This window comes from Columba livia, chromosome 17, assembly GCF_036013475.1.
Source record: "Columba livia isolate bColLiv1 breed racing homer chromosome 17, bColLiv1.pat.W.v2, whole genome shotgun sequence".
Lineage (NCBI taxonomy): Eukaryota > Metazoa > Chordata > Aves > Columbiformes > Columbidae > Columba > Columba livia.
Window position 1 is genome coordinate 10,143,615 of NC_088618.1, and position 14,538 is coordinate 10,158,152.

General features: G+C 47.7%; 1 protein-coding gene and 1 long non-coding RNA gene across 6 annotated transcripts in view; one reads left to right on the top strand and one right to left on the bottom strand.

Moving 5' to 3' along the window:
• CABP1 (calcium binding protein 1) overlaps positions 1-3,926 on the bottom strand; it is a 26,926-nt gene extending 23,000 nt beyond the window's left edge. For 2 of the 4 annotated variants that reach the window (XM_065033242.1, XM_065033241.1), the window contains exon 1: positions 3,140-3,926. In XM_065033242.1, coding sequence (XP_064889314.1) covers positions 3,140-3,733 — 594 coding nt within the window. In that variant the 5' untranslated portion in view covers positions 3,734-3,926. The remainder of the gene's footprint in view (positions 1-3,139) is intronic. The other 2 variants (XM_065033243.1, XM_065033245.1) reach the window with 2 other exon arrangements.
• LOC110359818 (uncharacterized) lies at positions 3,830-13,490 on the top strand. 2 transcript variants are annotated; one of them, XR_010466746.1, is made up of 4 exons: positions 3,830-3,956; positions 4,254-7,835; positions 8,693-8,883; positions 13,029-13,490. It is a non-coding gene; the product is annotated as an uncharacterized LOC110359818 (long non-coding RNA). The 2 variants fall into 2 exon arrangements; XR_010466747.1 differs by lacking the exon at positions 13,029-13,490 and adding an exon at positions 11,275-12,731.
• The last annotated feature ends 1,048 nt before the right edge of the window (positions 13,491-14,538 follow it).

The following is a 14,538-nucleotide window of genomic DNA, read 5'->3' on the forward strand; positions in this document are numbered from 1 at the left end:
GAATAGCTCCGGTCTGGAATATTGTATTACTACATCATTAGACTGCTAAACTCTTCTGTCAGGCTACAACACTACACAATTATCACACCCGTGCACTGCCAAACTCCTACCGCATGGCACCAGTATCACATCTCTGTTCTGCCACGGGATTGCGTTACCACACCAGCGCTGTCAGTGCAGTGCTCTCCGGGCACTGGGTGCTGTGCGGCACTGCTGCTAACCCAGTGTAAACTCCACAGAGTGCTCTTCTGCAGCTGCCTCGCCGATCCAGTGTGCAAACATGTCATTAGATGAAGATGACATCCTGGCTTGTTCTAATACATCATTACACTACCCTACATTTGTTAATTCGTGTGCCACTCAATCACAAAATGGTAAAATGCCCTAAAAGTGTATTATTGCTTTATTATATTAGAACATCACTGCACCAATATAGCGTGATCCTAATTAATAAAATATCACTGCATCCTGTATCCTGGCAGTATCTTAGCATTCTCCTGGAGTACACACCCACGGTGCACTATATTCCTGTGCTGGTTATATAAACACGGCACTTCTGCCTTCACTCTGTCTTTTTTTGTGCACAGCTACAAATCTGTCTCCCTCAGACACAACCCTGTAGTCCTGGGCTGCTCTTTTTTGCTATTACTGCAATAATGACATCCTCTGTGAAGTCATCCCTGCAATCTTTTCTGCGTATCTGATTGTACCACTGTGGTGTCTGCATCTGCGGCCAGATCACTGCACCACCAGGGAACAGCGGGGTGATCCACATCTGGGGATGGGGCGAGGTGTACTGATGCCAATGGAGCACGGTGCTCTGCTGCTGCAGATACGCATCACTGTGCTCCTCTCCTCCTATGTACTGCAAAATTACCGTTTTAACTGTTTCACCGTGGGCTGTGTGGGCTGGAGAGAAGTTCTTGTATCAAATAAATTCTCTGCTGAGCTGTTGCTCTCTTCTGATTACATTGTGGAGCAAACTGGTGTTACAGCCCTTCACTGCAATCCTGGACACCTCTACACCTGTGACCCTGCCTCAGCCCAGGCTGCAGGTCAGGCTCCTGCAGGTTTAAGTCCTCGCCTGCCTCAAAACATTACCCACATTTTTACACAATGCTTAGCATTTGTTTCTTCACTCACAGAAACAAAATTTCCATCATCCAGTTCCATGACAGAATTTCCACAGTTCTTATCTTTGGGCCTTTATTCATCCCAGGATTTTGATATCACTACAAAACAATCTTCACATCTCTCTTCCTGTAACCAGCTCTTTGCATTTCCCACATTATAATTCCCCTTCTTGTATCCACAAATCCCCTGCACAGCCCTACTACATCCCACTCCTAAAAGCCAGTCCTAAAATCTCCACTAGCTGGTCATTCTCTCATAGTTGCTTCAAACAAAGCAAATGAGAGATGAATATAGAGAGAAATGGGAATAAATAATATTATGCTCTAAAAGAAAGATGTTGGCGTTTGTTTATAAGCACTGGTGCAATGTACCCAGTGAAACAATGAAAACTAGAGTTGTATGTGTCTCTTTTCTGTCAGGGGCATTGTTCAGCATCACAATTCAATTTTGCTAAGTTTACAGCTTTCAGAAGTGTCTTATGAGACTAGAAGGCAAGCGGCAGGGCAGGTAAAATAAAGATGCCATTTAAGTAAGGGCTGAGTTCCAAACCAAAGAGGTTTCTGTGAGTGGGAGCCCTGGCATGGATCTGTTTGTATTTCTGATGCTTTGGGGGCACACAGCTCCACAGGCTTAAAATCTGTTCTCAGCTACATCTTCACTTTCCTCAAAACTACAGGTACAGCACAAGACAGAGCTGAGCCCATGGATTTCTAAGCCTGGTGCTGGAATATCGCTTTTTGTAACCTGGTTGAGCACCAAGTCGCTCACCGGGCCCTTCCTTATTGCTACTACAATATTTCAATCTAGACTTTTGGCACACTGCTGGCACAGAGAGGGTAACACTCGCTCTGAGTTAAACTCAATCACAACATTCATAAATAACAGACTGTCAGTGAGGATATAGAACTGCTGAGGAGAACAGATGTGGTTTGATTTTTCTCTGGAGGAGTCAAGTTGAACAGCAGACAACACTAGATTAAACAGATACAGGTCTATCATCTCCCAGTTACAAAAATTCTTCTTATTCTCTCCATAATCTTAATTTGAATGGGCACCCTGAAAAGCCTCCAAAACTCGCTTAAAACAAAAACAAACAAACAAAAAGACCCAACAACAACAAACCCCACAAATTATAATTCTGGTTTAATCGATCACTTCCAGGGCTGGAACTTAGCCGCCCAGGCTGCTGGCTTATACCTATAATCATGCTTCTGGGAGATTGCAGTTACATTAATCTTCCTGGAGATTACATCTCCCAGTAACATCCCTAAATGGCTCTAAAAGAAAATTTCAAGCCAGTCTCCCTCTGCCTTTTCATTTTTAGAGGGTAGCCCTGTCGGGCAATTTCACTACCAGAAGCAGCTAAAAGCGACAGCTTTGTACCGAAAGAGCTTGCAAACACCGAAAGCATCTGTTCCATCCTAACATAGTGACTGGGAAGGCTTCGGAATTGGGTCAGGATTTTTTTTGTCGTCCTCCCCACTACCTTCTCCCGACAGCTTCTGCCATCAGAAATGATTCATATGCTGATTGTACAGAAATGTACCATAAGGAGATGTAAACAAATACAGCAAAGCAAGGCGGGGAGCCAGAGAGATAGAATCTAATAAGTAAATACGTTTTTAAAATCTGCTTCTCTCTCACCCTCAGCAGGCAGAGCCACAACTTCCCCCGGCGACAGAGAAAGCACCGGCACTTCCCCCGCCAGCACCACCGAGAGCGCCCGGCGGGGCGGGCGGGGGCTCCGACCCGCGCTCCCTCCCCGGCGCCGAGCCCTCCTCGGTACCGGCGCCGAGCCCTCCTCGGTACCGGCGCCGAGCGCCCCGGCGGTGCCGCAGCGCCGGGAGAAGTTGTGCAGGGCGGGCAGGCAGCAGTGCATCCACATCCCGGGGCGCGGGGGCTCCGCAACCGGGAGCCGAAGGTCCGTGAGCGGGCAGGAGGAGGGGGCGCGAAGGGCGGGCAGGGAGGGAGGGAGGGAGGGGGTGAGAGGCGCTTCGCCCCTTACCTGGCCGAAGACCGAGCTGAGCATGGGGTGCAGCTGGTGGAAGAGGGGGTCCGCTTCCACCGACCGATCGCTGCCGCTGGACTTGGTGGAGTACTTGCTGCTGGATTTGGACAGAGGTGAAGCGCCTTCCGAGAGCTTCAGGGACTCTCTGCTGGACATCTGCCTGTGACTGTAAAAAAAGTCCTCCTCTGCCTCCTCCCCATCCCTGTCTGAGAGCTGATGCTGGTCCTGGGGGTGACCGTGGCTGGCGTGCGGCGGGAGGTGGTGGTGCCTGGATGTCCGCACCGGTTCCTTGCCGCTGCCTCTCCTTGGACCTCCTTCCGCCGGCTCCGGCTGGCTCTCCCCCCATCCATGTGACAGCTTCCCCGCGCCCCTCGCTCCGTCCTCCCGGGCGCCCGGGTGGCAGAGCGGCCTGCGGGCACTGGGCTCCCCGGGGAGCGGCTCCTGGCTCTGCTCCCTCCCCGCCTGCCCGCCTTGTCCTTTGCCGTCCCGGGCGCGGCTGCCGCGGGGCTGTGCTCCCGCCGCCCTCCGGCTCCCCGCCGCCTTCAGCAGCGAAGTGCGGGACTCGCTCTTCGCCATGGAGGAGCCGCTCATCGCGGGGCTGCTAGAGCCGCATCCCCGGCCGGGCGGAGCGCTGCCGCTGCGGGCAGGGCTGCGGCGCGCCGCTCACGGCATGTCCTGCGGAGACCCGCTTAAATCCCGCACCGCGGCCCATGTGACAGCGCAGACAAAGGCCGCGGAAGGGGCGCTCCGGCGGGGGCCGGCGGGCACCGTCCCCCCCGCAGGGGCTCCCCCCGCGCCGCCGCCGCCTCTCCAGGTGAGCCGGGGCCTCCCCCCGCCGGGGGCCGGCTCAGGCCGGGGCGCGCCGAGAGCCGAAGCGGCGCCGCCGAGGGGGTGCGGGCGGCGGCGGGCGGCGCTCCCGCAGCGCGGCGGGCGGGCAGGGCCCGGCGGCCCCGGGCCCGGCGAGGAGGGGAGGGGGACCGCAGGGCCGCAGCCCCCGGCGGGTCGAGCCGCGGGAGCATCGCCCCCGGCGGCGGCGCGGACGGAAAGGGCGGGGGCGGCATCCCGAGGGCGCGGGGGGAGGCCTGACCGCCGGGGATCCCGCATCTCCCAGGGAAGGAGCTTCGTGCCTCTGAGGATCAGCCCTGCCCCGTGGGGTGACCCTCTGCCCCCAGGCGTGTCCCTCGGATGGTGCCTCCGCTGCCACACCAGGAATTCGTGTTCTGCGGGGACCGGGGCCCACCTGAGTGCTCGGCTGGGTGCTCAACCTACCGAACGGGACCACGGTGGATACTGGCTGTATAGGTCAGCACCTATGGCTCTTACGGTTATAACAGAGGTGATTCAAAGCCTTGATCCAAATCCCACGTTTCCCAAAGTTCACGAGAGGAGGCTGGGTGTTCACCCTTGCCTGTCTGACATAGCCCACAGGAGAAGTTTTGATCCAGCCTTTGAGGTGGACATGCAGGCTTTGTTAGGGCACATCATAACAGGATATAAAACTGAAGGAGCTTATAACTAAGAAGCCGATTACTTAACATCTTTGTAATCAAACCCAGGTAATGAAGTGGCAACAGGTGGTTCAATAATGATGTTCTGTTTAAAAACAGTAAAAGATAATGGTGTCAAATCAGACATATATTCCCAGTAAGGAAAGAACCTGGTTCCTTCTTGCTCATATTCAGACAGTGATTGTGCCTCACTGCCAGACTTGGATACCTCAGCAGTTTATGTACCCAGAAAGATGAAGGTGTGATTATCGCATAATAAGCTTACTCATGCTAGCTCTGCTCTTGCTGGCACATGCACAGCAGTTACTATGCTGTGATGACACAGTCTTTTCTGCAACAACCCAAGTGCAACTACTCTGCAGCGGTGTCCCATTGCAACCCATGCTGCTGTGCCCCCATTGCTATGGTCACACATGCCAGCCCAGGCAAAGCTGCCAGAAAAGTTCTGCTGTGGCCCTGGCTTGGTGTGCTCTGACCTCTCGGCTGCGCTACCAGCACCAGATGCGCAGTAGCCATGTGCAGTTCCTGTACAAGGTGCCCTCCATCCATCCTCAGGATGGCAGAGAGGAGAGGCTGGTCCCTCTGCCCCCTTCCTGCTTTGGACACTTGGCAGCAGCTGTTGTGGTGGCTAAATGGGCTGTTGAAGGGGTTTGCGGTGGGGACATTTGTCAAGCAACAGTTTCCCATTCGTACCTTCAGTGTCATTTTGGCTCCTAATTATAGTCAGGGTACCTTTTTGTTGTTTTGTTTTGGTTGTGGTTTGTTTTTTGTTTGTTTCTTTTGAGAGAACAGGCTGGCCCTGTTGGATAGCAGCTGTGCAGAACCACTGCTCATGGCTGGATGAACACAAGCCCTGACTTTCCCTACTGCAGCTGCATTGCTGGAGAGGTGGCTGCTGCAGGGGCTCTTCTGCCAGGCAGCTCAGAGGCAGCAGGAGGCTGAAGTGTACATTTCTCAATACCTCTCTGTCCCAGGGAAGTTAATACCATCAGGATGTAACGTTGCTTCTAGAGAAGTTGCCATTTCTGGAGTTGCAGCTGGTGCTGACGAAGCATCGCTGTGAAGAAGTTAGCACAGATAAAAATTCCTGTCTAGCCTGACTAACGCTGCCCTCGCTCTCCTTGGGGTCTTTTGAGCTATTCCTGAGGACTGCAGTGACACTGCTGGCTACAGGTGGGCTGTCGCTCCTTGCCTCGATTGACTGAGCACTGCAGAATTTGGAGCAGATGTCTCATTAGTGAGAAGGGACTCACTAGTGCAGTTGTGATTCATCACTTTGGAGAGCACTTCAGGGATCAGGGCAAGAAACAGCTTGACTAACAGAGGCAATAACAATGCAGACAGGGGCCATGTTACAGAACCGAGCAACGGAACAGCAGCAGCAGCTGAAAATACTATGAAATGGGACAGAGTGAGAGCACAAACCAGAAATGTGGCTGTCCACGACACCTGTATTTGGGTTTCAGCTGTGAACAAACTCGGGCTGTTTGGAGAATCTGGAGTGCATCCTCCTCACAAATTCATTTTGAAGGTTCTTCATCTATCTCTTTTTCTAGACAAATCAATCTTTGGATCACAGTGGCTGTGTAGCATCCACTGCATACTAAAGAGCTAGCTACTCCGGAGCCAAATGCCGGGGAACAACAGTGCCCGGCTGTAGAGAGACTCACATAATTCCAGCACAGCTGAGCAGCGATATGCGCGGGGACATCTCTCCAGAGAGAGCGTGGCTCCTCTTCCATCTGGCAGCACAAAAGAGGACAGGCCTGAATCCTCAAGACATGAAGATTACATTATGTAATGTGCACGCTCACGGCTTCTGGAGACAGAGCTAAGTAAAAACTACTCGTGTGATTCAGAGGCCAAGCCAGAGGGGAGCTGCGCGTCCCTCCCCAGACCTGCCGCTCCTGTTCTGGAGCGAGTGAATAGCCTGGGGGTGACAGCCTGGGGGAAGGTGGATCCAATTCCATCCCGCAACGACAAATACGGCACTGCCTGTAAGTGCGAAATCCTGTGTTTCCTTCAAAGTGCTGTCAAAAAGCATGCACATTAGCAAATGTGTGACTGTTTTTGGGGAAGGAGTTTAGTCGATTCTTTTTGGCTTCACTTGTGTAGCGAAAAATTTTGAAAAAATTGAGAATACTGTTCAAACAAACAGGGGCTGCATTGGCTGCCCTCAACGCAGAAGAGTGTATTTTAATTTCAGTTAAAGACTGCGGCCTAGCAAAGGAGTTTGAGAGTGAAATGAGTGAGAACTGCCCATGGAAAAAAGTCTCCATGAAACTGTTGACAGGAAGGCACAAACAGCCTGTGATGATTTGCAGCAGTTCTCTTGGTACTAGTTTCTTAGTATTTATTATTTCTGTCACCTGCATTTGCAAAAACATCATCATCTAGGGTAAGTATGATATCATACGAACAATTTGCCAAAGCACTATAAAATCTCAGCTGGACTGGGCTGCGAATCAGGATACTCATCAGGAATCCATCCTGTAACAGAAGATGAGCTGTCTAGCTCTCATTTATGGCCTTTCCTTTCCCTTTACTATCTCTCCATCTCTTTTAAATGGTTTCAGAAACATGCCATGTTTCAATAGTCATAAAGGTGCCAAGTATCGGTCTTCCGGCACGTTGTATTTGGACAGGCATGTGTCTGCCGCCAGAGGAAGCAAAAGCATTGACAGCTGGAGATTCTGTTCACTTGACGACTTGGTATTGCTCTTCAGGTTTTACTCCACAGGAGAGGAATAATCCCGACAGCATTACAAAGGCATTATTGTTCTGGCTGTAATCCCCATGTTCAAATCCACCCTGGTTACTTGCATCCTGATTGCAAATGGAGAACTTCCCTTTTGGATTTGCCAGGACGAGACGGGCAGATGGATTGGAAGTCGCTGTTTTCTACAGTCAAATGGCATCGAAGCGGGGAAAGGCCCCGGTGTGATCCTGGAATAACTTATGGGAATGGGAAAAGAGGACGAAGGGCAATGGAACAGAAATAGCACTCCACAAGAGGAATGGGTGAACTACAGGAAGAACACGGAGGAAAGCAAGATGACACAGAGATAAAGGGACATGAAAGTGGGTAGGGATAAAGGTGAAGCTCCCTATACATTGTAATAAAAAACCACAGAGCTCACCAGCAGGCCAGGCTGTGCCCATGGAGCTTGCAGTGGGAAAAGCAGGTAAGAGCAATCATCAGCGTGTGTTGAGGAAGAGGCGGGGACGGTTCCCAAAGTGAAGTGACAAACCTTTTCACAGCAATATTCCATGAGGGCACAAACCTTGGCTTGACTCCACAGCTCCACATTGTTGCATGTGAGAGACCCGTCAGAGCAGGAAACCACACTTCACACAGAGATGATGCCCCAAACGTTTCTTCACTCATTAAACCAAATAACATGAAAGAAGATGCAATGGAAGCTCTGGTGCTCAGCGGCACAGATATGGCTGAGCTTCCCGAGCCAACATGTGTGGCCTAACTTTAGTCAGCTCATGAGAAGAGACCCAACCATCCCTACCCCAGGTGTCTACCAAAACAAAATAGTTTTCCTGGAATTACTCCTCACCCTACTTCCTTCTCCCACGCACTTTTTGAGCCGCTGTCTTCCAGTTCACATGGCTGGAATGCAATTAATTAAGCTGATACAGCTGGCTCAGCTTTGCAGTTTTAGTGCCCACAGCTGGCGAATGCCACCTCTTCGTATCAGACATCTCTGTTGCCAAACTACAGCTAACTTCACAATCACATCTGTGTAGAGAACACTGCTGTGCAAGGGGAGCTGAACCACGAGGCAGGCAGGTAGCACATTGAAGTGGAGATCCCAGTACAGATTCTAGGAAAAAACATACTCTGAAAATCACTGAAGCAAAACTGGTGCTTCTCTCCATTTGACGCAGCCTCAGTGCATAAAACGATAATGCGCCAAAGAGTAAATAGCGCAGGAATGCTCAATTGCTTGGCTTGTCTTTGGCTTATATTGAAAGCAGCATTTAATATAGGAAGGAAAAATTAAATCACTTTATAATTTTCCACTTTCAGATGACCTGAGCTCTCCTAGATAAGAGCAAAGCTTTTTACGAGCCCATGCAGACGTTTTACAGTCACAATAAACTATGTGTGTGATGGAGTCATCTCTTTCTGAAACATGATCTGGACAACAGGATTATGGCTGCTTTTCACTGAGACAGGTGGACTCTTCAGCTGCATTAAAAAGGATCCCTGATTATCAGGTAAAAAGCCTCCAATTCTTTTTCTGATGGGGAACATTTAATCTTTGCCAGTTTAAAAAAAAAAAAAAATAAATAAAAGGTTATTGATCAACTGACTAAATAATTAGTTTCAGGGAATGGGCAGGAAAAAGAGCAGCACTGAAGGCCAGATACTCGTGGTCTGGTTGGCAGCAGTTCGGGAACAAGCTGAATGAATTGCTCTTGCTTGCTCTTTGCCTGGCAGCCTGATCTCTGGCCAGTCTCCTGGCAAAGAAAACCTCTTGTGTTTATTTTGGGAGAGGGCTCTTTCCACTGGGAAGGGTATTAAGGTGTCCAAAGATTATTGTACATCAGTCCTCATATTTTATTCTGCCACTATTGGTACACCTGGGAAATCAGAATAGAATTAGCTGCTGCTTTTCATCCTTTGACCCTTTCACTACCACCACCTAAAATATGAGCTACCGTCATGTGACAACTCAGTTACACAACATAAACTCAGTTATACAACAAACAGGCAAGAGTATGAAATAGCTACTGTGAGTTCAAATTCATTTGGGATCGGCTGGAGTGAATCACTTATTATCTCCAGGGCAGCTGTTCTCTCTCCATAGAGCTGCTCCCTCCCAAATATTTTATGTAGAGGACACAGATATTGGTATATAATGTGCACAGTTCTGGTAGGAAACAGCTCTGGGGAGACACGGGGTTTGGCACAGCTGGCTTGGAACCAGGAAGGACTCTGCATGAGTTGCAAAACGTGGTCAGGTCTCTCATGGCAGCCAGTAGTCCCTTTCAGATGCAAAATTATAGCCCTGGTACTGAGACAAGAGAAGAGGGTCAGGATACGCGGCCAGCAGATGCAGGACACCTTGTTTCAGTGGGACACCTTGTTTCAGCTGCTCAAAGCTCCTGTGCAAGCTGCTGAGCCAGCCGAGGGAGGAAGGGGCAAGATGCTGCTGCCGGTGCCATTGGCACCAGAAACTAAACTAAAACACTGAGGATTCGGAATCTTGGAGATCTGATTATTTTTATTTATTTTTTTTTTCTGCAAGAATTTAATAAAAGCTCTCATGTCCTGAACAAATTGCAGCTTAGGTAGTTACATTGTGCCTAAATTATGCTTTGATTTCAGATAAAGTCATTTGTCAATAACACAAATAAGTTAGTTGCAAAACGCTTTTTATGCCTCATTTCAGAGGGGTGCTGCATTTTGGCAGTTGATGTGACAATATGTCATTAGGACAATTATCAAGTTATATTGGATAATGTAGGTTTTTAGTAATTTCCAACAAATCCTGTTAAACAACTAGAGAAGCATTTCCGTTCCGTACTTATTAAAGGATCAAATTAACCCATACAGAATGAGCACTTTGTCTCGTGCGGTAGCAGAAGATCAGCTCTGCGGATTTCAGGCAGGCAGCACACTCTGGTCTATAAGCAGGGAGCTGGGTGTCCAAATGAGAGTCAATGACCACTGTGACTGCCTGGGCTTTTATTTGAATTTCTGAATGCTAAATCCTGACATCTGCCCCCCCAGCAAAACGTACTGATGGGATTTGAGCTTTTTGCACCATGCCGTGGTTTCTTCCCATGGGAAGTGCAGAGTAACGCCTGTTTTCCAAAGGGGTTCTCAGCTCTTTGGATTTAATTCCTGTCCAGGTACAAAGTAGAAAAGTTGCAGCCTTCTAAAAATCATGTAATGCAACACATTCAGAAGCTGGAGAAAACAGAAATCTCCTGCTTCTGCATTATTTATAAATGCAAACTGCAGACATGCGCTGGTATGTTCTTTATCTTTTGAAGTGGGATTTAAGGAGAGGTTCATATTTGCTGTCTGAAGCTCAAGTTCACATCTCTGCTTTATCTGCTTATTAATAACATCAAACTCTATTAAAAGTGTTTGTTTCATGCATTAGTTCACCAGGAAAGCTCTCTGTTTACTCTTTGGGCTTTGTTCAGTCTGAGCAATCTATTTGTGAGCTGAATCAATCTCCTGAAGAAAATCTCCTTAAGACAAGTAAACGTGAAGGTTCATATTTTAAACGTGCCAGTTTGTTAGTTTTAAGTCTTTACTAAAATATATAAATGTTGGGAAAAAACTGGCAACTGCCTGAAATAGCTGAAGGAGTATAAGAGGAAAAGGAATGATCATCCACAATGAATTGAAATCGTAAGAGCCATACTTCATTAATGCTGATTACAGATTAGCAAAAGTGCTTCTCCTTTCTTCCTTTTCAGTGACTTCCTGTGATGTTCACAGTGAGGAAACAAGTAGTTCCCAGTTTCTAAGTGCTCTCATCTGTTTACCCAGCTCAAGAAAAGCTAATGCGTAGTAGAATCTTATCAGCGTTGGCACTTTATGAAATATCTTAGTTCTCTCCACTTCCTATAGTTTCTTTCACTTTCCAGATGATTTACAGCTGCAAACAAGGCTCCTAGAAGACTTTATAGAGACTTTGCTAACTACATCATTGAAATCCATACATGACAGCAACTCATACTCTTTCTAATAATATCAAATATTTAAAAATATACATTGACTGAGCTTTGACATTTGAAACATATTGTTAATTTCTAATGGGTTTTTGCATTAAAGGCATGAGGACTAATGACAGACCAGGCAGATCAAACAGAGGTTTTTCCTGACGCTCCATCTCTGAAGGACTCAAGTGTGGATAACGCTGTTATGTAAGACAGGCTTTCAGATATCACTGAAGTGCTTTACAATTAAGATGGAATATTAATAAAAGACTTAAACTGAAAACCTCTAGCTATTAGAAGGATTAGGACTTTGCAGTGGGCTAGGGGAATATACACAATGTCAAAGCCGTCTTCTTGGCAGTGATCAAAGGCAGAAAAGGCTCTGGCAGAAATAGCATCTTGGAGGGAGGCGAACAGATACACAGCATCACGTAATAATAATTGATAATAATAATCGTAGCAGCAAAAACTTGTGCGGAGATTGCAGCCCACAACAGCAGAAGACAAGAAACTAAGGGTGCAGCTTCTGTGGCGCAGCCCTGTGCCCTGGGACCGCTGGTGTCCCCGCGGCTGGGGAGAAGCTTCGCCCAGCTACATGATGTGGCCATCCTGGCTTTCCTGGGAAGAGCGTGTGAGAACAGAATTCGCACCCGGTGCCTTTGTAACCCAGCAGTGTCATCCGCTCCTTACACCTGTGCGCTGGCCGGGAGGAATGAGCACCAATGCTCACAGGCCTTAATGCTATGTAACAAAGTGGGCTTTATTGGATTTATTTTCTGCAGATTTATTCTTTTTTTTTTCAAAAATAATCTCTTCAAGGAATTGCCCTGAAGGGTATTTCCCTTAAGAGCCACGGCCATTTCCCTGTGATTCTTGTGGGAAATTACATATTAGAGAGCAGTGTGGGGGAAAGGGACCTGGGGGTCCTGGTGGACAACAGGATGACCATGAGCCAGCACTGGGCCCTTGTGGCCAGGAAGGCCAATGGTACCTGGGGTGGATTAGAAAGGGGGTGGTCAGTAGGTCAGAGAGGTTCTCCTTCCTCTCTACTCTGCCCTGGGGAGACCACACCTGGAATATTGTGTCTGGTTCTGGGCCCCTCAGTTCCAGCAGGACAGAGAACTGCTGGAGAGGGTCCAGCGTAGGGCAACGAAGATGATTAAGGGAGTGGAGCATCTCCCGTGTGAGGAAAGGCTGAGGGAGCTGGGTCTCTTTAGTTTGGAGAAGAGAAGACTAAGGGGGGACCTCATTAATGTTTATAAATATATAAAGGGTGAGTGCCATGAGGATGGAGCCAGGCTCTTCTTGGTGGCAAACAATAATAGGACAAGGGGTAATGGGATCAAGCTGGAACACAAGAGGTTCCGCTTAAATTTGAGAAAAAACTTCTTCTCAGTGAGGGTGGCAGAGCCTGGAACAGGCTGCCCAGGGGGGTTGTGGAGTCTCCTTCTCTGGAGACATTCAAAACCCGGCTGGACATGTTCCTGTGCGACCTCACCTGGGCGTTCCTGCTCCAGCAGGGGATTGGACTAGATGATCTTTTGAGGTCCCTTCCAATCCCAAACATACTGTGATACTGTGATACTGTGATAGTTTCATTCTGTTCTACAGAAATATATTTTTGTAATAGACTGTAATCAGGCAAATAATATTGACTGCATTCTGAATATACTCCTTATCAGGTATCCTCTTTTTGGAAAAGAACGAGGACTGACCGCTCTGCAAAGGTGCCATTGCCACACCATCCCTTCCGCTGCCTGGACTGGGATCCCCCCAGGCCCTGGCAGCTCTATCTAAAAGTGGTTTAGTCACCCAGGCTCAGGAACAGGGACGTGGCAAAAGCCTTCATGCTGACTGGAGACAGCTGGAAAAGTGTCATTAATAAAGAATAACTTCTAAAGCAGTTTGGGTGCAGAAGGATTAAGGAATGCCATATGGTATCAGGAGTAAAAAGATGCCAAAGAGTGTAACTTGAATGGAACAGAAGCAGCTACTAAGATGCCCAGAAGAGCTGAAGTCTGGAATACAGAAAGCGAGTGGGAAAATACTAAATTGCACGTGCATGTGCTAGAAATCCTTCTTTATCTAAATGCCATATATGTCAGTAAAAGGCAAGACAATCAAAAGCTTCATTTTTCTTAATACTCAGTTTTGATGCATGTGAAATGTTTAAAAGGTTCCAGTATATTCTGGCAGTGAAAACCCCTTACAAATCCTAATACATTTTGTGATACTTCACGTAAAAATGAAGTGTAAAGGATTTTTTAAAGGCAAATATAAAAAAGGAAAGTGAAACTGAAGAAATACATCTGCTTGGCCGATTCTTACCTTTGCAAAGGTTACTAAGGGGTGTCTCAACTGAGATTTTGCTAAAAATTCAGATTATGCTCTGGCTTCTCATTAGGGAATTGGTTTTCCCTCAAAATTTTCAAGACTGATAGAAGATCATTAAATCTATGGTGATCATCCAGTCCAGAATTAAGTGCGAGTCAGACTGAAACACAATGAAAACACAGAATACACAAAGCAGGAGATCTGAGAGAGAGAAGCACATTAAGCTCAAAGATAAAATCATGTAGAATCACACAGGTGCTAAGAGAACCAGGATGGAGCAAGACAATATTTGGTATATGGAAGAAGGTGCTTCACAAATTTTGGAAGCAGCAGCAGAGCGTTGCTGCCTCAGGTAAACTGTCCATAGGAGGAAAGTTCAGTGTTGCAGTGACAAACAAATATGCTATCAGCCTGAAAGGAAATGAAACACCTATTAAATTGGACAACGGCATACAAGTGAGTATGATGCTAGAAACAGTCTTATGTCCAATTAAAACAAAACAAAACAAACAAACAAAAAATCCCCAACAAAACAAAACAACCCCACAGAGAGCAAGGGATATCCAGGTAAAATTCAGACATTACACCGATAAGCCTGTCAACATTAAAGGATTATAGAAACTAGATATATGAGCAAATAGGAGATTAGGAAAACATTTAAGGGTAGTGGCCAAGAGTACTGTTTATGGTGCCAAAGGCGCAGCAAGCCCTGGGCTTGAGCAAGGGCAGCGCACGGGGGAGGTCAGTGCAACATGGATTGGAAAGAAAAGCTTGATAATGATTTTCCAGCCATATCTCTGAGCCTTTCCAGTGCAGAAAGATTTATTGGTCTCAGAGTCGTCAACTAAGTAAAGGAGA